Consider the following 25,857-nt stretch of genomic DNA (forward strand, 5'->3'; position numbering starts at 1 on the left):
GTGAATGCAGACTTCTCACATAAACTGGCGAGATTCTGACCGTAAGGGATACCACAGTCATCTCCAGACTTTCTCTTCTTCCTGTGTGTTTTCTAGGGATAAGGATATTAACAGTCTAGCCTCCAAAGAGGCGATACCTATTTGAACATAATTCTCCAAATTTCTGACTTTCTGAATGCAGATCAAAGTTAGGAGCCACACCTTCTGCTTCTGTTTCTTTTCTTTCAAAAGCTGTTGTTAATCAGTTGGGACAGCAGACCAAGAAATATTGTGTTACGTCTACAGGAGATTTAAAACTCAACATCAGTCATTCAAAATTCTTGACAGGCCCAGGGTAACATTTTGCATCTGAAGCAGAGTTTTCAGAGATGAATCAGAGTTTCTAAACAATGTGGATTTCTGCATTGGTAAATATACTGGGTTCAATATCTTTTTTTGCCCCTGAGATTTAGGCTGTGGGAGCTCATTTACTCAGTAATTACTAACTGAATGCCTACTATTTGCTGGACTCTGAGCTCGGTACTGTGGCTATAACTTGTTATACATAAAACAGTTAGGATAACGTCTTTTTCGAAACTTTATTATAACTCCTCCACCTCCCATGGGATCCAAGCAAGGCTTTTTTACAGTGAATTTTGTCCTAGGAAGGATTGTGCTATAGAGAGATAGTGGGTACAATTCCCACTTTACTGCCAAGTTCAGCTTACTTTTCAGGTTGTTATGAACGGTTAGCCTGGGTAACAGTTTCTGGCCTTTAATCTAACAGCATCCCCTTCCCTGCCAAAGCCTGGAACGTGAGAGAATGTATTGTAGGAAGCCATTCACTCAATCTCCAAAACCATGTGAACTGCCTGACTGTCATTTTTAACTGTTACTGTGTCTTTTTCTGTGTGTATGTGCAACTCTTTCCATCTGACTTTTGCAGGGAAAGCCAGAGATACCGGGTTTATGTTGTGATACCACTTCTGCCAGGTTTTGAAGGAGACATTTCAACCGGTGGAGGAAATGCTCTACAGGCAATAATGCACTTCAACTACAGGTGCCAAAGTTCTAAAATCCTCTGTTTACAGCTTTCAATCAGTTATGCATGTAAGCTGGTGAAAGCAATGGAAATGTTTCTCCTCTTCTATTCAGTGGAGCATTGAACAGATGGACACTTTGCTTTATTTTACTTTTGAATGTTGGCCTGTTTACTAGTTGATAAAATTCAAATAGAGCCTAAAATCATAAATGGTAGGCCTAGGACACATGACACATATAAAAGAACTAAAATATTAGTGTCTCTTTTATACTCATTGCCTATCACATATATAGAGTGCTTGTCTCCATTTATGAGGTGTATATATACACACAATATATATGAATATAAAAACTAATATTTTTGTTCTTTTAATATATATTAATATATTATAAATGCAGACAAGGACTTTATATAGATACAGATATGAAGTCCTTTATACATAATTAATTTTTAAAGATCATTTAAAAATTATCTTTAAGCCACCAAATAGTTTTGAGCTTTCCATATTCTTTGCAGTAAGTAGATGAAAGAAAAAAATTAAATGCTTAAAATGGTATGATCTGCACATATTGGTTTATGATTTTTCTAGGCAGCAATCCTTCAACAAGGTTGGTAATAATAGTCTCTGCCAGTAAGTGAAGCGTGAAGGTCCTTTCCTGTCTCCTGGAATTTTAATTGTTTTCCCTACCATCACTTTGTTAAAATTTTAGGGAATGTGGTAAGTCCTGTTCTCAATATTCTAAAAAGCAGAGTTTCCATATTCACGCAAAAAGGCACATGAGACTTCAGACTTGGCCAGTGGAAGATTATGAGGGGGGGTTGAGAGGTGCTAGCTGGTGGGCGGGTGTAGAGAGGTGCTGTAGCAAGTGATGGAAAGGCCCCCCTGACGTTCTTTTTGGGTCGCTTAGCTGAGAAGAGGTCAATGGACAGGCCTGGCATGAATCCAGCTCCCAATTATAAGCTCTGTGACCTGAAGCACAAAAGAGCCCTACTCAGGATCACACTTAATAAGTCAAAGCAAGGACTAGCGCCTGGATATTTTCTTTTAATATCCCCTGTTCGTCAGAACCACCTGTAGTTTCCCACCTTTCTAATCAAATTCTTTTGTGGGGGAGGGACAAATGAAGTCTTGCCCCAAACCCCCAGTGTGTAAAGCAGATAAGGGTTCAGGGCCTTGGTCAAATTGGGGCCGGGGGCTTAGACGTCCTCTTGCTTGAGTCCCCCTCCCTAGAGGCACCTCCTCAAGATCCAAGGTCCTCCAGGCACAGTTTGAGCGCACCACTGTGGTGGAAATCTTTTTTTTTTAATCCTCTTGCTTCTTTCCGACTTTTTAAGCTTGTATCTTTCTGCCTGCCAGGGTTTCAAGTGAGGCATTTTGTTTCATCTGGGGTAATTTTGCCTCATTACAGTATGAGAAAACTTTAACTGTGCTTTGGTCTATACACTTGGATTGAAGATTTGCCCATTTCTAATATTATCTGATTTATAACATGGCAAACAAAGCTTTTCAAGTATTTAAGGCACTTAATGTTTTAAATATTTAAGGCAATAATGTTTAATTGGATTTTATCCACTTCATTTGCCATGCTAACATTATTTTTGGAATATTATCGATTGTAATTATTTTCTGTAACTATTTTCTTGGGTGTGAACCAACTGAATGAAATAACATTTTTGTTCAGCAACCAAAACTATAACCTTTTATTATGCAAAAAATCTCTATTTTCTGGCATCATCTTTAATTATATCAGCATTTCCCAGGCATAACTGTACTTTTAATTACTTTCACAGAGCAAAGTAGATGGAACGTAGAATTTTTTGTCTTGTCGGTCTTTATAATTCATCGACTATTATCGGAGTCTTGAGAAGCAAAATCATTAGTAGAGACAGCTATTTGAGACTATATTTTTCACTTTTTAGGGGTTTTCTGACTTTACAGAGACAGCTCAGGTATAATAGTTTCCTTAATTCCAGAATTACTCTGCTAAGTTTGCCCTTTTCACCTCTGAAAGTAATATGATTCTGTAAGTATTCTTATCTATTGTGGCATTCTAAGTTTATCTTTGCAGTCGCCACATTTTCTAAGTGGGAAAGCTCATTCATAACCCATCTTTTAAAAATAGCATCTCTTTCTGAAATCTAAGATCAATTTTATAACTTTTCCATTTACGCACTTCAAAATAACTTGTCCCATCAATAACATTATAGAAGTGACATTCATATGTTTTTTTGGCTTTTAAAAAATCTATGTAGCATCTTCTCATAAAAGCACTTGCTCTATTTTTACTTGGATTAGGACTCTACCCCACAGATATTGCAATTGAAACCTTTGAAACCTCTATAATTATTTCTTTTCTTTACATATGTTCAGAACCATGTGCAGAGGAGAAAATTCCATCCTTGGACAATTAAAAGCAGAGCGTAAGTAACTGCTTTTCTTTTCCTCCATGGTTGTTTTTGGTGACATATCAGTGATTATTAATGTTTTCACAGTGTGGTTATAGGACTCTTCACAAAAGGTAGCCCACAAAATGCTTAACAGAAATAAATTACTTATTCTCATTAAACTGTCCAAACAAATGTTCAAATGAAGACATCACAGCATGAGCTGCATAGGTGATAAAAATGAGAGTATGTTTACAATTTTTTATAATTTATTTTTATTTATTTATAATAATTGTTTTGATAAGAGGTGGGATTTGTAAGGCACTTCAGAATGACCCCACATGTACCTTCTCCTGCGATCCTTCACCACGGTCCTGGGAAGTAAGCAGGAAGGTGTCATCCCTGCTTTAAAGATGAGGACACAGTCAGCATGTATATACGTGGCCTCCTACAGATGTAGAAGTCCCAGGGTTCTCACACACTGTCATATTTAGGGAGGAAAACTAATTATATAACCATTTTAACACCATAACACTTGACTAAATCTTTGAGGGTATTATACTGGAGGTAAGTAAATAAGAAAAAAACCCACAGTAATACCTTTTACTCCTGAAATTCTTCACATTTTCAAAGGCACTTTCTCAGATATCTTAATTGATCCTTCCACATAGTTCTTAGCTACAGTACATTGTAATTGTGGGTTTACTTACCTATATCTCTGTGAACTGACTCTAAGTTTAGCACATAGTAGGTACTCAATCATCTTTTATACCCTGAACAGTAGGTACAGAAAATTCCACAAGAACTAAGCTAAAGAAAGAACCCAAATTGTCTGACCTCCAGTTCATATCGGATTAAGATTGTGAAAATTTGTAGGTCACATTAAAAAGACTAGATTTTTATCCAGAAAAAGACAAGGTGTGGTGTTGGATGCCTCTGATCACTGATTGAACTCATCAAAGTGGTGTTTATATCAAAGGTCACTGACTGATGGTAGGTGAGAGAAAATGGTGCCTTGGGAATGGATAGAAAGGTTATGTATGGATAAAACTGTGAAGGAGCATTTGAGGGGATGTGGGAGCAGAAGAGTAAGGGAAGGGTCAGATAATCCTAAGAGTTTCAACCCAACTCAACAGGAGGGTGGGGCTGCCACAGGAAGGTCTGAAGAGTCAGGAGGAGCCACCGCAATCATATGATGCTATGTGGTATGGCGTTCACATATGCTATACACCTCAAATGAGGTTTTTGAAAATTTTATTTTACACTGGGAGCCTCCTAAACGTGGTGCACTGGGTGATGTATCAGAACGTGGGGAGAAAAAAATTAGGCCTTCCATGTATGTATATTTTTCCTCAAAAATAAAGAATTAGGACATTAGCAGGAATGGTATAGTAAGGATCCCCCCAAATCCACTCCTACATAAGAGCAACAAAAACACTAACAAAAATTGTCAAAAATCAACTTTTTCAGCACTCTGGAAATTAACCAAGGGCATGTAACAATCTGTTTATTCAAGAAAGACAGCAGAGAGCTTCCCTGGTGGCGCAGTGGTTGAGAGTCCGCCTGCCGATGCAGGGGACACGGGTTCGTGCCCCGGTCCGGGAAGATCCCACATGCCGCGGAGCGGCTGGGCCCGTGAGCCATGGCCGCTGAGCCTGAGCGTCCGGAGCCTGTGCTCCGCAACGGGAGAGGCCACAACAGTGAGAGGCCCGCGTACCGCAAAAAAAAAAAAAAAAAAAGACAGCAGTATCTTGGTAAAAGCAGCAAGCTTTTAAATTTGCCATATGCCCATCCCCCTTTCCTTATTTCACAGTGGCCTTGAAAACCAACTCCCCATCACTGTGAAAGAAAACCAACAGCCTAGCAGCCACTGGAAGGAGCCAAATGGGTTTGAAGCTCCCATCCCCCAACAATTCTCAGAGAATTGTCCTAATTTCACCCGTCTGACAGTTTAAAAGACTTTACAATGGCTAGTTTAACTATGTTCAAAAAACTAAAGGCAACAAATCTAAAGACTAAAGAGAAGTCTAAAAACAATCTCTCCCCAAATAGAAAGTATAAAAAAATAGAATTTTTTAATTTAAGATTCTTATTAATTTTTTTTACATAAAAAGAACCAAATACGAATTCTGGAGTTGAAAAGTATAACGACTGAAATGAAATGTGCATTGGAAGACTCAGTAGCAGATTGGAGTAGGCAGATGAATCAACAAACTTGAAGATAGGTCAATTGAGATTATCCAATCAGAGGACCAGAAAGAAAAAAGCATGCCGAAAAATGAATAGGGCATTTAGAACAGCCAAAATAATCTTGAAAAAGAACAAATTGGAGGACTCATGCTCCCAATTTCAGAACTTACTATAAACCTACAGGAATAAAACCAGTGTGGTGCTGATGTAAGGATAGACATATAGATCACAGGAATAGAACTGAGAATCCAGAAATAAACTCTTATGATTATGGTCACTTGAATTTCAACAAGGGTTCCAGGACAATTCAATGGAGAAAGAATATTCTTTTCAGCAAATGGTGATGGAACAACTGTATATTCACATGCAAAACAATGAAGATGGACCTCTACCTCACACCACATACAAAAAATAAGTCAATGGATCAAGACCTAAAATGTAAAAACTGAAACTATAAAACTCTTAGAAGAAAACATGGGCACAAAGCATTATGACCTTGGATTAAGCACACGTTTCTTGGGTTTATAACAAAAATATAAAAATGGATAAATTGGATTTCATCAGACATAAAAGCTTTTGTGCTCCGATGGACACTATCAAGGAACTAGAAAAAAATGACAGAATGGGAGAAAATGTTTGCAAATCATATCTCTGGTAAGGGATTCATATCCTGAATATACAAAAGAACATTTACAAGTCAACAGTAAAAAAATAATCCAATTTAAAAATGGGCCAAAGATCTAAATAGACATTTCTCCAAAGAAGATACACAAATGGCTAATAAGCATATAAAAAGATGCTCAACGTAATTAATCATTACGGAAATTCAAATAAAAGTCACAAGATACAACTTCATATCCACTAAGATGGCTATAATTTAAAACATAAAAAAGATAATGATGAGAATATGAAGATATTGGAACCCTCATATGTTGCTGCTGGTCATTCAAAATGGTGTGGGTTCTTTGGAAAGCAGTTTGGTAATTCCCTAAAAGTTAAACATAGAGTTACCATGTGACTCAGCAATTCTCCATAGAATATACCCAAGAGAACTGAGAACATATGTTCACACAAAAACTTGCACATGAATATTTCTGGCAGCATTATTCACTATAGCCAAAAGGTGTAAACAACTCAAGTATCCATTAATGGGTGAATGAAGAAACAAAATGTGTATGTCCATACAGTGGAATATTATTTAAATCTAAAAAGGAATGTACTGATCCATGTTACAACATGGATGAACCTTGAAAATATTATGCTATGTGAAAAGAAGCAAGACACAAAAGGCCACATATTGTATAATTCCATTTTTATTCAATGTTTTTAATAGGCAAATCCCTGGAGGCAGGACAGTAGATTAGTCATTGCCAGGGTCTGGGGAGAGAGTGGAATGGGGAGTGACTTCTAATGGGTATGACATTTCTTTTCGGAGTAATTAAAATATCTTAAAATTGGATAGTGGTGATGATTGTACAGCTTTGTGAATATACTTTAAAAAAAACACTGAATTGAATACTTTAAAGAGGTGAATTTTATGGCATATGGATTTTTAAATGACTTGGAAGTTTAAAAATAATGAATTAAGCTTTTAGGACTACATAATTTTAAACTTATCTATTGGTGTGTGGTATTCAATAATTTTTCACTAATGGTCTCCTCAATCTAAAAAATCTTAGAAAGAACTTTGGACATAAGACATGTACATCACCAATAATAAATAATTTCAGGGACTTACCTTGTGGTCCAGTGGTAAAGAATCCACCTTCCAATGCAGGGGACACCGGTTCGATCCCTAGTCTGGGAACTAAGATCTCACATGCCGCAGGGCAACTAAGCCCACACGCCACAACTATTGAGCTCACGCGCCTCAAAGAGAGAGCCCGCGTGCCACGAACTACAGAGCCCAACGCCTTCTGGAACTCGTGCACCACAACTAGAGAGAGAAAACCCACATGCCACAACTAGAGAGAAGCCCAAGCGCTGCAACGAAGAGACCGCGCCTTAACGAAAAGATCCTGCATGCCTCAACAAAGATTCCATGTGCCGCAACTAAGAGCCAACGCAGCTAAAAAATTAAGGAAAATAAATAAATTTTTTTAAAAAATAATAAATACTTTCAAAAGGTGTATTTAATTTTATCCAGGACATAGATTTACCAGAGTATTACCCTATCTCTATTTTCTAACAGTTGAAAATTAAACTGATAGTGAATGAGTAAGGTTCTAAAAGATATATTGATTAAAAACAAAATCAGGAAAGCCATTCGGTAATAACAGTGGCTAGTAAAAATGCAAAGGTGAGGTTATAGGAGAATAAGAAGTCAGAACACGCCTATTATTTAGTTTCTCAACCATAAAAGTGTCCTGAACTTATTATAAAGCATTTTCTTTGGCTCTGGACCCTTTTCCTGCCTCTGCCTATTCTGGGGAAAAATTGGATTTTAACATAAGTCATTTCAATGTTAAGCCCTGTTATGAAAAGAGTTCCAAGTACCCTGGGAACAAGTCAAAATCACGCATCTCAGTGGGGAAAATGTTCATTGAACATGGAAGAACAGATTGATTACATAATGCCCCTTTTTGAGGTACAATGTTGTATTATTGGTTTCGTTTTTGTAAATGGATAGTGGGTTTTAAATACATGAACTAACTAATCTCTAATTGGATAGAGAGCTGTAGTTTTTAGAAATAACAAAACTGCTGCTACGAATATGTTAAAATTCCTGAAAAGAAAACCAGCTGCAATTAGTGTATGATTTTCTGATACACTAATCTTCAGGGATTTAGTGTTTAATTTAAAGCATTTCTTTACTATTTTTATAATTGTTGTGAATTATGGCATTTTAGCAGCCAATTTCGTTTAATTTAACACAAGGTCTAGAGGTATTCAATCAGGATTAGAAACGTACATCTAGGAAGTCCTTGTTTAAGCAGCAAAAGCCTGTAACAACTCTTCAAGTCCTTTCACAAAGTGTCCTTATAAACGTAGAGTCTATTGTATCAAACTTCTCATCTTTCGAGCTATCGATATATATGCACCAACGTTCACAACAGATATGTCTTAGGGGCCTAGATAAATCTCCAGATTCTCACATACCTCCATAACATGTAAGTTGGAACCCCTCATGATTCTTTTCTATCTATTGCTTCTTATTAATACCTGTCATGCTCCTGGCTTTCTTATATTTTCTTCAGAAGGCACTGTTTGAGTATATCCTCACACCACAAGTTAACATCACCAACTTTGTACCTGTTACTCGTTGAGCCAGTTTCCTTCACAGAATAAAGTACAGTCAGACCTCTGTATCTGCAGGTTCCCCATCCACACATTCAACCAACCGCAGATAGAAAATATTTAAAAAGGAAAAAAAAAAAAAAACCAGAAAGTTCCAAAAGGCAAAACTTGAATTTGCCATGTGCAAGCAACTATTTGTATAGCATTTACATGGTATTAGGTATTATAAGTAATCGAGAGATGATTTAAAGTGTACGGGAGGATGTGTGTAGATCATACACAAATGCTATACCATTTTATATAATGGACTTGAGTAGGGCAGATTTTGTTATCCTTGGGGGTCCTGGAAGCAGTACCCCGCGGGTACTGAGGGACGACTGTACTGGCCAAAGTAATTTCTCAATTTGATTTGTCTTCTTCTCACTAGAGTGTGTGGTGGATCCATTCACCTCATTTGACAGGCCACACTTTAATTCATCAAAATGTCTGCTTTCTGGCTTGGAACCTTTGTTTTTCTTCTGGTCCCTGTGACTGGCGCTCACCCTTAGCTTTCTTCTTAAAGGTATTTTTCATAAAGAAATAAAGATTTTTTACCACTTCACAAGAGCTATTTGGGGGACTTCCCTGCTGGTGCAGTGGACGGAAATCCGCCTGCCAGTGCAGGGGATGCGGGTTTGATCCCTGGTCCGGGAAGATCCCACATGCTGCGGAGCACCTAAACCTGTGTGCCACAACTACTAAGCCTGAGCTCTAGAGCCCGCGAGCCACAACTACTGAGCCTGGGCGCCACAACTGCTGACGCCCACATACCTAGAGCCCGTGCTCTACAACAAGAGAAGCCACCCCAATGAGAAGCCCACGCACCGCAATGAAGACCCAACGCAGCCAAAAATAAATAAAATTAAATCTAAAACAAAACAAAACAAAAAATCTTTAAAAAAAAAAAGTTATTTTGTAGCAAGGATGAAGGAGTAGGTATGGACTGTGGGCTGTGAGGCTCGCCCACTAGTTGGAGTGTTGCTGAGACTCTCCAGACCTGCTGTGGAATGGCACAAATCTGTGCCTTAGGAAATTACAAGTTATTATGTCTTAAGCTTTTCAGGCTGCTAACAGCCAGTCGGTATCGTTAATCTTTAAAAAATATTTTTAAATAATTTCAAACTTACGGAAGAATTTCCAGAACTGCCATATACCCTTCATCCTGATTTCGCAAATGTTAATAAATTTGCCTTCTTTGCTTTATCATTCTCTCCAGATAGATAGATAGATAGACAGATAGACAGACAGACAGGTGGATGGGTTTTTTCCCTCTGAACCGTTTGACAATAAGTTGCAACCATGATGCTCATTGACTCCTAAATAAATGTGTGTTTCAGTGAAAAAGCAGGACATTTTTAAAGCAGCTATAGTTCAATATAGAAATTAATGAAATTAACATTGATATAATACTATTATCTTGTTTGCAGACCTTATTGAAATTTTTCCAATTGTCTTACTAATTAAGGTCCTTTATAGCAAAAGGGGGGGAAATGTTTTTTGTGTGTGTGTGGCCCAGGCTTCAATCAGCAACATGTGTTGTAGGTATCTTTATTTTCCTGTGATCTGAAATAATCCCTCAATCTTTTTTTTTTTTGGAGGATGGGGGAACTTTCATGACCTTGGTATGTTTGAAGAGTACAGTTATATTTTGTAGAATAGCCCTCCGTTTCGGTATATCCATTGTTTCCTTGTGATTAGATTCAGGTTATGCGTTTTCAGCAGGAATATCACAGAAGTGATGTGCCCTTCATATACCATGTCAGGAGGAACATGGTGTTGATTTACCCCATTACTGGTTATATTAACTTTGATCATTTAGGGAAGGTGGGATCTGCCAGGTTTCTCCGCTATAAAATTACCATTTTTCCCTTTGTAATTAAATATTTCGTGGGAAAACACGTTGAGTCTATATAGTAAATATTCTGCTTCTTATCAAACATTCACCCACTGGTTTTAGCATATATTAATGATTCTTCCTGGATCCATTATTACACTATGATTCAGTTATTATTACTATATTTCTAAATGTTGATGTTTTTAGTTCCATTGCTTCTTCTATATTTATTACTTTCTTCTAAATTTCTTAGTTGCAATTCTACTATAAGAAAGTTTTCCCTTCTTCCCCACTTATGCATTTATTCATGTGTGGACCTATGGATTCTTATGTTATTCAGTGGGTAATAATTTTGATGATCAGCTTGCACAGATTTGGCCAGTGAGGGCCTTTTTAAGCTTGCTCCTATGTGCTTTGGACATGTTCCCATCAGCCTTTTTTTCTTACTGGAGTAAGAGTTTCTTACTGGAACAAGAGTTCCAGACCCATCTTGTATATTCCCAGAACTAGCCCTGCAGTCAACCATTTCTCCAAGAAACCTAGGTTCTTTTAGTGGAAATTGGCATTTAGAAACCAAATTCTGGGTGCTAGATATGATCATTACTACTGGGATATTACTGCTTTAGGCCTTTTGTATACACGTTATCTATTATATGTCTATCTATCTGTCTGTTTATCTATCTATCTATCTACCTATCCATCTATCTACCTATTATCTATCTATCTCCATACTGATACTTATAATTCCAGTCCCATGCCACAGGATTCCTTCTGTTATCGCTGATATATATACTTCCTCAATCTTAGAATACGCAAAAATCTGTAGCCTATACTACTATGAAAAATAAATCTCACTAGAATTCAATATTTGTTTACAGTTCTTTTTGTCTTTAGCCTAAGAGTATATGCTCAAAAACCAGTGTTGAAAATTTACTTGGATTATGTTATTAATTTGAAATACAGTTAGGTTCATTGCTTTAATTTGTATTTCATTTTAGGCTTTTCTTTTTTTCTCTGTCTTTCTTGATTAAGTGTGTGTAACAGACTTCCAATAGTCAGAACTATACAAAAGGCATGCTTAGACAAGTGCCACTCTGCTATACTTCCTTTCAGTTTCTTCTCCACCCATCTTTTCCACCCTATTCCACTCATCCCCTATTAGTAACCAATTTTGTCAGTTTCTAAGTTATTCTTGCTGTGTCTCTTTTTGTACAAATGAGCAGATACATGTGTATTTTCTAATTTCTCCCAATCTCTTTCATAAGAATAGCATACCACATATTTTCTTGTGCATTTGTTTTTTCATTTAACACTACATCCTGGAAATCACTCCGTATCAGTTCATAGCGATTTTCATTCCTTTTTAGCTCTGCATAGTCTCCCATGTATAGATTTGCCATAGTTGATTCAATCATTCTCCTCTGTATGAACATTTAGGTTGTTTTCAATATTTTTCAATTACAATTATGCAGTTGATAACTTTGTGCGTATATGTTCTTATTTGTTGGAAGTGTATATTTAGGATAAGTTTCTAGAGTGGGAATGCTAGGTCAGTAGGTAAACACATAGGTGGTTTTGTTAGATATTGCCAATTACCCTCCAAGTTTGTACCAATTTGCATTCTTACCACCAGTGTAAGAGAGAGCTTGCTTCAACCCAGTCTCACCAATAGAATGTGTTATCTTACTTTTTTTTTTGCCCAATCTCATAGGTTAAAAAATGGTTCTCACTGTGGTTTTAATTTGCATTTCTGTTATTATGAGTGAGAATGTATGTCTTTTCAAATGTATCTTTTCGTGTGTGTGAATTGTCTGTTCATGTCTTTTGCCTATTTTTCTGTCAAGACTTTGATCTTTTTCTCCCTTCAGTTATTGAGTTCTTTATATGTTCAGACTCAGTTCTTTGTCTGTAATGTATACTGCAAATATGTTCTTCCTGTTTGTCATTTGTCTTTGCTTGTGTTTTGTGTCATGCAAATATGTTTTTTTTAATTTAGCCAACATTATTGATCTTTTATTGGCTCTAGATACTTACAAGCCTTCCCTGCACTCAGGTTACCAGGAATTCACCCTGTTTTCTTCTAACACTTGTATGGTTTCATATGCTTACATTTTCATCTCTGATTTATTTGGAGTTCTTATGATTGCTGGGAGAAATGTATATAATTTTTATCTTTTTCAAATAGCTATGCAGTTGTACTAGCACCTTTCATTTAAAAATTCTAGTCCTTTATGTAAAAAGCCCTTTTCCTAGAGATGCAGCCTTTATCATATGCAAAATTTCCATACCTACTTGGGTCTGTTTCTGGACTTCCTATTCCATTCAGTGGTTTGGCTGTCTATTTATGTGCCAGTTCTACACTGTTTTAATTATACAGACTTTATACTTTGTGTTAATATAAAATATGGGAAGGTTTATTTGTAATTGGAGGAACCTCTACCTATGAACAGACTTCTTTCCAGTATACCTAAATTTAATAGATACACTAACATCAGCAGTAAAATAGAAAGCATCAGTGATACATGGAAACTTCAGTAAATGAAACATGAACTACCATTGGTTCTATTAGTATGCTTCAGATTCTTTTAAAAATTTATGTTCTCTTTCTATAAGAACCTAAGATGGTTTGGTTCCACTCCATTTATTCTTAGTATCAGACTTTGCTTATCCAGGGCGATTGCTATGTGGGAGAGGGACCATAAAATCTCATGACTAACACTCATGCCAGGGTAATGAATATGGGTTGGTTTGATATGGAATGCATTTCTTCTTATCACATAAATGACCCTCACATGATGAGAGGACAACATTTTAAAGTACAAACCTAGTACTGCTTGCTCTGAAGAAAATTCTCCGAACTCAAATGTACTTAGGATTCTTTCCTAATTTTAGTGATTTAGAAGGAGGAGTGTTATTTAATTGCCAACACTCTTACTTACCCAAAGTGTGCAAAATTTATCTGTTGCTTTGCGCTGGATATGCTGCAAAGTATGTGTACATCAGGTAGTTTGGTCTCACATCTTGCATCTGGTTTAAACAGCGGCAGGTGTCAACCAAGACAGATGCAAATGTCACACTGAAGTCTTGGGTTATCTACTGCAGCTATACTTTATCACTCTTCAGTAGTTGCCCACCAAATCATTAAAATAAAATGTTCATATTTGAATTTATCTTTGGACTACCTCGGCATAAGGAATTCTAGAAATCACTTCAGTATGATATTTTAAAATTGTATCTCCATTCATATTAACAATATAAAACTCTTCAGAAAGCAAATATAGATCCTAGATGTATTCTGAAATTATACACACACACGTACACACACACACATACACACATATATTTTACAATCTATTCTTAACCTATTTATGTGGTATGTTTGTTTTGAAAGACAGTAAAATTTAAGGTGCCATTATTGAGCTTGGTCATATTAATTTTAGTGATTTCTTATTTAATTTACAGTCGGCAATCAGTGGATAAATTACATATCCTTCTGTGGTCTTAGAACACACGCAGAGCTTGAAGGAAACCTAGTCACTGAGCTTGTCTATGTCCACAGCAAGTTGCTAATTGCTGATGACAACGCTGTTATTATTGGTAAGTACTTGGTCTCTAATTGTATTCCTTGTTGGTTGACTTACCTCATGCAACAATCTTTCTTTTTATTCCTCTAAAGCTTCCTTTGCAGTTGAAAGGAACAGTCGCACAGTTATCTAAAACATTTCCGAAGCAATCTTTTTTGCTTATGTCCTGTCTAATCCCTGCTTTTATCTATGAAGTAACAGAGGCACAGAACAATCAAATGGCCATCGTGTAAATTACAGTGTCCAGAGACAGCAATTTAACCCAGCAGTGCAATAATCAGCCTGCTCTCATTAATTCTTTATTATTTCCTTATTTTTATTTTGAAGCCAAGTACCTAGATTTCTGGGCTTGGAAGGAGGAGATGTGGGGAGGGAAATGTGTCACAAATGAGTACCTCGTGGTAATTTGTACGTGCACGCATCACACCCACCTAAGCATTACCACAGATCTGAAGTTTTGCGAGAGTTAGGATCGGAAGGATATTAAAATATTGCTGCCTCTGTGCTTACCATGTTTTCCCCGGAGTCAATGTTTTGGACGTTATTAATCAGAGAGCAGAGCAGACCAGCTTTGTTGGGGGCGGGAGTGAGGTGGACATTGTGTAGTAATGATATGATGTAGTCCTAGACTAAGGTCTGCAGTCTGTTCCTGCAGTCCTCGCCCCACTGACAGATTCGGGAGAGTTACTGGTTGTACATTCTACCCAGATTAGATCTTGACCAGAGGGGTGGGTTTGCAGCTTCATTCTTGTATACACCTGAAAAGCTTCATTTTCCCATCATTGAATTGGTTTGCCTTCGAATATCATGTTACACAAACACTGAAAGGCCAGGAGGAGAAATAGAGTATAAATAAGCAGCCAGATAAATGAATTGACAAGGGTGGGGGGATGTTACTTAGAGATATGCTGTGTCCCACTATTGGGAATTCCACTCATCCATTTTAAATAAAATGTAGTTTCTCAGCTATAATAAGACACTTAGCTATTCTTTAAGAAATTAAGTGTCATGGGGTGTTTCGAAAAATTTTGGCAGTAAATATGCCTTTTCCAGGTCTATCCTCCACTGAGAAAAGAAAAAAAAAATTTCATACCTGGGAGTAATGAGACTGTCTTGTCTGGAAGATGATTTGAAAGAAAAAGTAGTTCAGAAGCCATAAAATATATAGACCACAGTGTGGTGATACATATATATGTATATGTGTACACACACAGACATTCTTTTTTTTTTTTTTTTTTTTTTTTTTTGGGGTTCGTGGGCCTCTCTCTGTTGTGGCCTCTCCCATTGCGGAGCACAGGCTCCGGATGCGCAGGCTCAGCGGCCATGGCTCACGGGCCCAGCCGCTCCGCGGCATGTGGGATCTTCCCGGACCAGGGCACGAACCCGTGTGCCCTGCATCGGCAGGCGGACTTTCAACCACCGCGCCACCAGGGAAGCCCCAGACGTTCTTTTAATACTTATCGGGCATTTAAGAAAAATATCGTGTGTCTTCAAGTTCTTGCTCAATAGGGATCAAAGCTCTTTAAGGATTTATTTCCTCCCTTACTTCCCCCAATATACAAGTTTTCTCTTATTTCCCGCAAGCTATTCTGGTCTTGCTTTTCAGAAGCCAATCTCAGAATATTTTTATATTAAATTTGGCAGTGACAGTAAGGAAAGGAAAAATATTGATTTTGCTGAAATGAAAAAACAAACAAAGCCAGATAAAATTCAGTTGATCTCTTCAGCAAGATTTCAGAACTCTTGAAGTAAAAATTGACAGATGTAAATATTTTCCTTTTAAAGGTCATTTTGACCTTCAGCCTGCTTTACTTTACATCAAGTATAAATGCAAGGTAGTTTTCAGTATCTGAGCTAACAGTTAAACAGATTTGTAGAGTTTTTTGGTTGACTTATTTTCTTGAAAGGTCTCTGACCCCTCAAAGGCTACAGTTTATTTAGGCTAGCAATAACTGATCCATTTTGCACATCGTTCTTACCGACTTTCTTGAAACTGAAGATGTGGCCTTGGGAGTATGACGAGGTCTCACTTGTTAGTCTTTAGAGGCTGCACTTCTTTTTCTCCTTCCCCAAGGGCAGAACACATTTCCCCCGTGGAAAATCCACAGGTACTTTTGTTCTTTTTATCTCAGTGGAAACTCTAGGAGAAGCAGGCTTGTTATTGCTGCTCTCAGATATCTGGCCTGTTTTCATAACACAGACAGAGAACAATGTTTAAAATTCTCAAAAAGGAACTTGAGAAGTTAGGTTGACAGTATTTTACAGGTGTTAAGCAAGTAGTTGAGAGCTTAAAAGGAATTAAAGTAACCTGTGATTAAATTTTCTAACATGGCAGACTTATGCCAGAATTATTGAATAATTGACCTAAGAAAAATGACTAATGGTTTATCCTCATTTTTTTTCCTCACAAGGAAATACTTGGTTTCTCACATTGGGATCTCTTTTGTGTGTACCTTTAATTATCTCTTACCCCTGGTGGCCCTGTTGGTCCCAAAATCTGTGACCAAGTCCAATTTTCTAATTCATCTCACTGGCACTTAACAGAACTAACATTTATTTGCTTTCCTAAACAAAACAAGGCTATCCTTAAATAGAATTTAAGTCTATCCTGTTGGCTAAGTGAAACGATTTTTTTTAGTATTCACTAATCCATTGCACAACACAATAGGGAGATACAAAACATGATCACACAGTGCCACTGCCCTACACAGCTCATGGGCTACAGGGGAGGCAGGTATTCTTTCCACTAAACACCAGAAACATCGGGATGGATATTGATGAACTGGTGCGAGAAGGTCCAGAGACTGTCAGCGAAGGTGGGTATGTGGGAAACTATGGAGAGAGAATGGATATCAGTGCTTAAGGGGCAGGCTCGAGAGCAGCTGTTGAGAGTCTGTAGTTGAAAGGCCACCCCAGTAAAGAGTGAGTCCCGTGGGTCTCAACCCTGGCTGCATTAGGTTTGCCTGTTGGCTTTTTTTTGGTGGACTATCCTTTTTTAATTAAGCTATTATATATAGTAAATTGCATAAGTGTACAGCTTAATGAATATTCACATATGTTTACATTCATGTAACCACCACCCAGAACAAGATACAGAATATTTCCATCACTCTGACAGGTGTCTTCCTGTCTCCACTCAGTCAGTCAGCCCCTAAAATGTTTTCACTGTCACCACAGAACAATTTTGAACACAGATGAGTTTCAGTTCAGATAAATGAAACTATCATTTAGGGGGAAGATTATTTGTGTCTGCAATTTACTGTCAAATAGATTCCCCCCCCCCCCGCCGAAGAGGGATTAATTGATAGATGAAGGGATGGAGTGGTATTAGGGGAAAATATTAATGCCTGGTTCCTACTTCCAGAAATTCTGACTCATTGGTCTGGTTTGAGACCCAGGCATCAAGGTTTTTTTGCTTTTTGTTTTTGTTTTGGCACCCATATCTTTTGAAAGCTTCCTAGGTGATGCCGCTGTGTAGTCAAGCTGAGAACTCCCAAACTGGAGGCACAGGGAACACAAGTGGGTAGAAAGTACCGAGTAGCTCACTGACGCTCAATTGAAGAATCAGTTTTCCTTGAAAACAAGTAAGCTAGAACAGGGTACAGTTTGTGTGTTAGTTGTCTATTACTGCTGTAACAAATGACCACAAACTTACTGGTTTAAATCAGCACAAATGTATTATCTAACCATTCTATAGGTTAGAAGTTCAACATGGGTCTCACTGGGCTAAAACCAGGGTATCAGCAGGGCTGTGTTCCCTTCTGGAGGCTGTAAAGATGAATCCATTTCCTTGCCTTTTCCAGCTTCTCCGGGCTGCCCACATTCCTTGGTTCATGCCTCCCTTCTTCCATCTTTGAAGGCAGCAATGTTAGATCTCTCTGAAAGTTCTCAAAGTGTTAACCCATTCTTCTGTAACCGCATCTCTCTCTGAATCCCCTTTACTTTTAAAGACTCTTGTGATTATCCTGGGCCCACCTGAATAATCCAGGATAATCTTCTTATTTTTAAGGTCAGCTGATTAGCACCCTTAATTCCACCTCCACCTGCAGCCTTAATTCCCCTTTGCCATGTAATATAACATATTCACAGGCTTTGGGAATTAGGACATAGTCATCTTTGGGAGCCATTTTTCTGCCTACCACAGAAGAATTCACAATTTCTTAAACAGGACATTTTAAAAAAGCAAAACCACAAAGGAAATGACAGATAAATCCAACTGTATTAAAATTCAGAACTTTATTCATTAAAAGATGCTATAAATAGAATAAAAAGATAAACCACAAACTGAAAAAAGGTATTTGCAATACAGTTAATATTCAACACATATAAAGAACTCCTTAAATCAATAAGGAAAGACAGTATCCGAAGAAAGATGGGCAAAGGAACTGTATAGGAATGTCCCCAAAGAGGACATACCTGAAGCCCATAAGTATATGAAACATGTTCATCCTCATTAATATAATAATGAGACAAAGAACAGGTTTTCAAAATACCAGTTGGCAAAAATTAAAAATTGGGCAGTCCACGGGCTTCCCTGGTGGCGCAGTGGTTGAGAGTCCACCTGCCGATGCAGGGGACACGGGTTTGTGCCCCGGTCTGGGAGGATCCCACATGCTGCAGGGCGGCTGGGCCCGTGAGCCATGGCCGCTGAGCCTGCGCGTCCGGAGCCTGTGCTCCGCAGCAGGAGAGGCCACAGCAGTGAGAGGCCCGCGTACCGCAAAAAAAAAAAAAAAAAAAAAAATTGGACAATCCAAGTATTGATGACACTGAGGAACACCAGGGACTCCACTCTTGCATACAGAGCCCAGGTAAACTCCCACATGTGTACACCAGGAAACATACACAACTATGCAGAACATAATTGTGTATTATAGCAAAACTCTGGAAATGACCCAAACATCCATCAACAGTAGAATGAAAAAATAAGTTTGGGTGGGACACAGTTTTTCAAGGCAGGATCCCACTGTGTTCCCCTTTGCCTGACAAAGCAGGAAAGCTATCCTTTTCTACTTCGCCCAAAACTCTGTCTCTTGAATTCAGTTTGGCACAGGTGTACAGAGAGGCTGAGCTTTTGGCATCGGGACTCCTGCAGGTAAAGACAGTCCAGTCTTGAGGGCCATGGCTAGTGAGGGGCAGGGGTCGTTAAAGAAATACTGACTCCCATCTTGTTCTGTGCTTTACCCAACCTGAAAAGAAAAAAATCATCCCTCTGATATATGCTTATTGAGGGCCTACTCTGGTCTGGGATGCAGGAGGTGGGGGGCTGGGGGGGTCAGGCAGGTCAACGAATGATCCATTCTTATGACAAAAAGATGCAGTCGGGGACAGGGCTAGGGGAACTGTGGCACATGAGAGGCAAGCCCCATCTAAAGGCATCCACTAATAAAAAAACATGTTAAACACGTCCCCCTCTGTGTTTTAAACCCCAAGAGTGAATGACTTCTCCCTTTTGGGAGTTTACCATCTAGTGGGGAAAATCAGGTAAGCTACAGACAAATGAGGCGCTATGAGAATATACTGTTTCTCTCTCTCTCTAAGTATATATGTATATATACATATAGAGAGAGAGAAGGAGAGGGAGGGGGGAGGGAGAAATGGGGTGGAGGGAGGGAGAGGGAGACAGGGAGAGAGGAGAGGTGGGAAGTGATGTCTAAACTGAGACCTGAAAGGTGAGTAAGGCTGAAATAGGCACTGGGTGGTGAAGGTAACTGAGATTCCAAGATTGCAAGCAGCCCATGTAAAAAGGGGATTTTTAGCCTCTGCCAGACTGCTTATCTTGCATTCCTCACCTCATAGGGTACTTTGTTCTTGTCCTCTTTTCTTTATCATTGTGTTAGGTTAGGTGATAAACGGGGTGGGGGGGGTGAGGGGGGGGGGGGGGGTGATGCTTCCACCTGGGTTCCCACCTGTGCTATTTAGGCTGCCCAGGAGTGAGGAAAAAATTAAAATAAAATAAAATAAAATAAAATGCTTGGGGGTGTTCATTCAAGGAAAATAATGCATTACAATTATGCATAGATAAATCCCAAAGACATGATTTTGAATGAAAGAAGCAAATCTCCAAAGTTTATCTTCTATATGATTCCACTTATACAAATTAAAAATAAGCCAAAAGTAAACTTTTTTTGTTTAGGAAAACATCATCAGAGCATGATGAACACAAAATTCTATACAGATTCTCTCTTAGGAAGGGAAGGTCTTTAATGGGAAGACAGCTGAGGGCTTCTGGGATGTGGTAATGTTCTGTTTTTCAGCTTGGGTGATAAATTCAGTGATTTTCTAAAATTATTACTTAAGTTGGACTTATGTTTTCATATACTGTTTTCTATTTTGCTATATTACATACTGTTTAAAAAGTTCCTAAGAGCAAACTTAGAAAAGGTCATTTTCCAACAATTATCAAGGCAATGTCCTAATAAACCAAGGGATTGCAGTTACCATAAAACATAGTACATGAAAACAGAGCATATTTCTTGTAAACAATTAAAACTCTAAGGACTCATAGAGAGTAAAAGGTCAAAGTTCCCCTTATTGTCTCCCTCTCTTTGCCAGAAGGTACTCATCACTCTTACCCTTCAGTGTGCATCTTTCTAGAGTCACTTGCCCTCTCTTCTTCCTAGTATGTTCTATAGAAATGGGTTAATACTATACCTGCTGTTCTGAATTTGATTTTCAGAATATGGGAATGTTTAACAACAAGAAGGGAGGGTAACATTTACATCCATCAATATCTCATTTTTGGTATCTCATTTATTAAATTCACCTGAAATTTTCTCTTCCCTTTCTTCACATTCCTATTAAGTAGTAGCCAACTCACTTATCCAGTGTGGTTGAGAGTCAGTGCTCTGGGAAACTCCAGATGGGCCCTGGAAGTACAAGAACCACACCCTCTAAGAATTCCAGCTCAGAATGCCAGGAATGCATTCCTCCCCTGGTGATGGGAAGGAGTCTGAGAGGACTGGTGTGAAAGTGTGTGTGTGTGTGTGTGTATGGCTTTTCAGGGGGCTCACATCCCCAGTCTCCCTGACGGTGAAGAGCAGCTGTGTCCTCCCAATTTGGCAGCCCCAGCCCGAGAGTGGCCTCTGCTGGGGCCCTGTGGTAGTGATGTCCCAAAGCAGCACTATGGAGTCCTTATTCCTTGCCCCTGACAGTTGATTCACCCAGAGAGGAGGCTTCTTTGATACAAACGCTACATGCCAGCAAGTCTTCCCTTCCTATGGTAATGTTCTCTAGTGCAGATATTCTCGAGGTAACAAGTATCTGATAATAATGCCAGTAATAATTAGCATTTGTGGGACAGTTTATAGATCAGTAAGTGCTTTCACATGGTCTTACTTAATTTTTACAACAACCCTACAAGGTCTGTATTATTATCTCGATTTATAAAAGATCAAATTAAAGCTGAGAAAGATTAAATGACTTTGCCCAAATTAATGCTGGGCCCCATGTTAAGCCCAAAGACATGGCTACAAATTTTATAGTGTAATTAAAATGTAAGTGTATGTATAAAGGTTGATTTGTTGCTAACAAAACAAAGTGTTTCAAAGGTGGGGCCCACCTTACAGCGCTCTAGTGGTGCTCCCAACTTTCTGTGAGGTGCTCCATCCTTTCTGTCACCCAGAGTCCCTATGGGACACCGTTCGCATCCACAGTTATCATAGAGTTGTGTATTAACTACGTGACCATATTGTAGCAAATGGCAGTATAGACTCTTCAGGAGGAGCCAGCTTCCTCTCATGTCCAACATCCCACCGTCTGGGCTCTGGGTAGCACTGCTAACACCTTACACCCTGATGGTCCCCATCACAGACTGTAGCCCGAGCTTGTGTTCAACCTGACTCTTCTGCACCCTGTCTGCAGAAGCAGTGGAGTGTGGGACTAGGGCAAGAGGACCAAGAAGAAAAAAGAGTCAGGCCCCTTTTGTAGTTTGTAGGACACCTCAAGGATTAAAAAGTGTGGATCCTGGGGCTACCCTGGTGGCGCAGTGGTTGAGAGTCCGCCTGCCGATGCAGGGGACACGGGTTCGTGCCCCGGTCTGGGAAGATCCCATGCCGCGGAGTGGCTGGGCCCGTGAGCCATGGCCTCTGAGCCTGCGCATCCGGAGCCTGTGCTCCGCAACGGGAGAGGCCACAACAGTGAGAGGCCCGCGTACTGGAAAGAAAAAAAAAACCTGTGGATCCACAATGATTAATGCAGAAAATGTTGCAAGGTTTTTGAATACACAGCAGAGGAGCTCAGGAAGTACAGGTTGAACTAATATTCAAATACTTGCCCTTCACATGTGAAAGTCAGCATTCTCAGCTCGTTTGGATTTAAAAATAGAATGGAGGGAAGTTGATACAGAAGCTGTTGGCATGCCACACAAATGAGGCAAGAGAATGAAAACCCAAAGCCACTAATGATAATCTGTATTTGGGAGTGGACTGTATTGCTTGTGAAGGTCCTCTTGTGTTCTGACATTTATAATTATGTGACCATGAGTTAAAGTCTACAGAGTGTGATTCTTAAGCATGAAACCTTACTGCACTGAGCTGGTAAGTGTTCTTGTTTCTTTGTGTGCTTAATGACTATATCAGTTAGAATCCTTTGAGCCACAAGATAGAAAATTCAGCTAGAAGTATGTGAAACAATAAGGGAAATGTATTACTTCACATAACAGAAAATAAGAAGGTTCTAGGGTTGGCCAGCTCAGTGACTTAAAGACCCAGAGTCTTTCTTCTTTCTGCTCTGCCATGTTCAACTTGTCTGTTTGTCCCTTGGTTACAAAGTGGCTGCAGCAGCTCCCACAATCATGTCCTCATGCAGCCCTTCAAGCCAGAGTATCCAAAGACTGGCAGTGACACCATCTTCTTCTTCTGTCTATTTATAAGAAAGAGAAAAACTTTCTCAGAAGCCCCTGGCAGATTTGCCTTATGGTGCATTGACTAGAATCATGACAAGTGCCCATTTCTAAGCCAATCAAAACAAAAACAATGAAAATGACCATGACTGGCCTTAGACTGATCAAGATTTACCCCGGGTTAGGGAGCACCCTGCCTTCCTAGAGCACAGCATCTCTTGATACCTGAACAAAATTAGGGGTTTTTTTAGCAAGGAAGAATTGAGTCTGGAGGGCAAATGTGTGTCTGCCGGAATAAGAAAATTGTTCAGTTTCACTGTTTCTCTTTATAGGCTCTGCCAACATAAACGACCGAAGCATGCTGGGAAAACGGGACAGTGAAATGGCTGTCATTGTGCAGGACACGGAGACGGTCCCTTCAGTAATGGATGGAAAAGAGTACCAAGCTGGCCACTTCGCCCTAGGACTTCGGCTGCAGTGCTTTCGGTGGGTCTCGGAAGCTGGGTCTCCCTCACATAATCCCGCTGCAGTGGGCAACGGAACCCAGCCCAGCCTCTGGCGCTTAGCACACATGCCATCTCCAGGTTCTTCTTTGTCCAAAACAGCGTGAACCACACCAGTCGTATACAAAATGGCTCTGTGTGGGGCATAAAAATTTCCTGTTTGAACAGCTTTTATTATTTCTATGTGTAATGGAGAAAACTAGCATTTTAAATCTATTAATTGATTTAGGACCAGGTCAAACCATCTAGTGTCTATTGGGGTTTTTTATAGTGAGTCCATTTTTAGAAATTGAAATGATTCCAGCGATACAAGGATATGATAAAAATTACTAAAGGAGAAAGCTAGTGACTACTGGTGTTAAAGTAAATGTGGAAACTTCATTTCTCAGATTTAAGATGACTCCAGACATGGAAGATTCCTGATCTTCTGCAAGAAGATGTGAATTTTAAACAAACCTGTGGTCCAACAGAGAGAGCACTGGGCTAAGTTGTCAGAGTGATCCTTCGAGAACCTAACTCAGGTCCTATCACTCTGCTATTCAACCAATCCTCAATGCCTTCTTATCTCTCTTTTTTTTTTCCAAATGGCTTCTTATCTATCTCCTGTCCCTCTCCCCCAGCCCACTGAAGACACACTAAGCTCCCCACTGTCTGTGGAACACACCCTGACCACTCTCCCACCTGTAGGCTTTTGCAGGAAGTCCACAATTATAAGATTCTAGAACTATATTGGCCAGGATGGGATTTCAGTGTGGCCTCTATGGTGAGATAGAGCCAAGTGTCCCCGATTAAGGGTGGTATTTTAAGCTATTTGATGAAAGGCACTGCACAGATACTGTTGTGGTGCTGTTGTTTTAACCCTTCCAGTGTTAATGGTCGCTTCTGAAAACTGGCTCACTTGCAAGTGGGCACAAAACCAGCACTTCCCTCCTGCAAATGCTGGCGGCCCTTACCTCCTACCTCACTCCATACTCTGACTTTTGAGGACCAAGCTTCAGTTCTGGAGACGTTCTTTCTGCTCCCTCTGCCCCAGGAGCTCAGCAAATCCATCCCTCAAAATTTGACTGTCAGACCTTCTCACAGTTTTTATTGCTGTATTTATCGCCTTTGTTACTAATTGTTTTGTCAGTAAGGTTTTTGTTTTTGTTTTTTTTTAGACCATTGATATTTTTATTGACTTCTAATGTTAATTTGTTTTGTTTAGCAGGGGAGAGTTTAAGATTAGCAACACAGGGGCTTCCTGGGTGGCGCACTGGTTGAGAGTCCGCTTGCCGATGCAGGGGACACGGGTTCGTGCCTCGGTCCGGGAAGATCCCACATGACGCGGAGCGGCTGGGCCCGTGATCCATGGCCGCTGAGCCTGCGCGTCCGGAGCCTGTGCTCCACAACCGCAGAGGTCCCAGCAGTGAGAGGCCCGCGTACCGCAAAAAAAAAAAAAAAAAAAATAGCAACCCACTGTTAATCAACCCACTGATTGCCTACTGCAGCTCATATAAGGAAACAAATATTTCCTCCTGTAAGCTAGAAATAAATGTCACACCTTTTCAGTTCCATGAGAACTTAAGTATTCTCTTTAAAGGCGTAGCCTCCTTTATAACTTTCTAAATGTATAATAATTATAGAGGGAGAGGGTTCTGATTACAACATATTTTTCATTGTAGAAAATTTGGCAAACAGAAAAGCAATAAGGAAATTAAATTTATCTGTAATCCCACCACCCAGTGCTAACAATTTTAACATTTGATGTATATCATTCCACTTTTTTTCTATATATAAATATTCACTACTGTACTTCTTTTTTTAAACATAATTAGGATCTTGCAGTTCTACAAAGTCCTTTATTATTTAAATAATGTTACACACACTTTTCCATGTCATTGCGTTCTTCTATAACATTTAATGGCTGCATTGTATTACATTGTTTGAGCCCGCCATAATTCCTTTAACCAAAACCTCATTGATGGGCAGATTTTTCGCTGATATAAAAAAGTGGGTATGGTTGTAGATAGTATCTTGCTTACCTTCTTAGTTGTTTCCTTAACTAAATCCTAACTATAGGATTTCTAGCCAAAGGAAGTGTGCAATTTCCTTTGCCCTCTGAGTTCTATTATTATCTTTGCCGATTTGTTGGGTTTCAAATGGAATTTCATTATTTTAATTTGCAATTTGAGGGTTTAAAAATGTATCCATTAGCCATTTGTAATTGTTCTTTTGCAAATTGTCTA

The 25,857-nt window shown here is 39.1% G+C and overlaps 1 protein-coding gene across 10 annotated transcripts in view; it reads left to right on the forward strand.

The window, feature by feature from the left end:
* Nucleotides 1–25,857, forward strand: part of PLD1 (phospholipase D1) — a 198,693-nt gene that overhangs the window by 162,891 nt on the left and 9,945 nt on the right. For 7 of the 10 annotated variants that reach the window (XM_029215542.1, XM_029215546.1, XM_029215547.1 and 4 more), the window contains 4 exons: nt 926–1,039; nt 3,393–3,442; nt 14,169–14,303; nt 23,462–23,615. In XM_029215542.1, the coding sequence (XP_029071375.1) occupies nt 926–1,039; nt 3,393–3,442; nt 14,169–14,303; nt 23,462–23,615 (453 nt within the window). Of the gene's footprint in view, nt 1–925; nt 1,040–3,392; nt 3,443–14,168; nt 14,304–23,461; nt 23,616–24,021; nt 24,293–25,857 lie in introns of those variants that run through there. The other 3 variants (XM_029215549.1, XR_003792450.1, XM_029215545.1) reach the window with 3 other exon arrangements.

Source organism: Monodon monoceros, unplaced genomic scaffold (genome assembly GCF_005190385.1).
Source record: "Monodon monoceros isolate NGI ecotype Baffin Bay Population unplaced genomic scaffold, NGI_Narwhal_1 Super_Scaffold_11, whole genome shotgun sequence".
NCBI lineage: Eukaryota > Metazoa > Chordata > Mammalia > Artiodactyla > Monodontidae > Monodon > Monodon monoceros.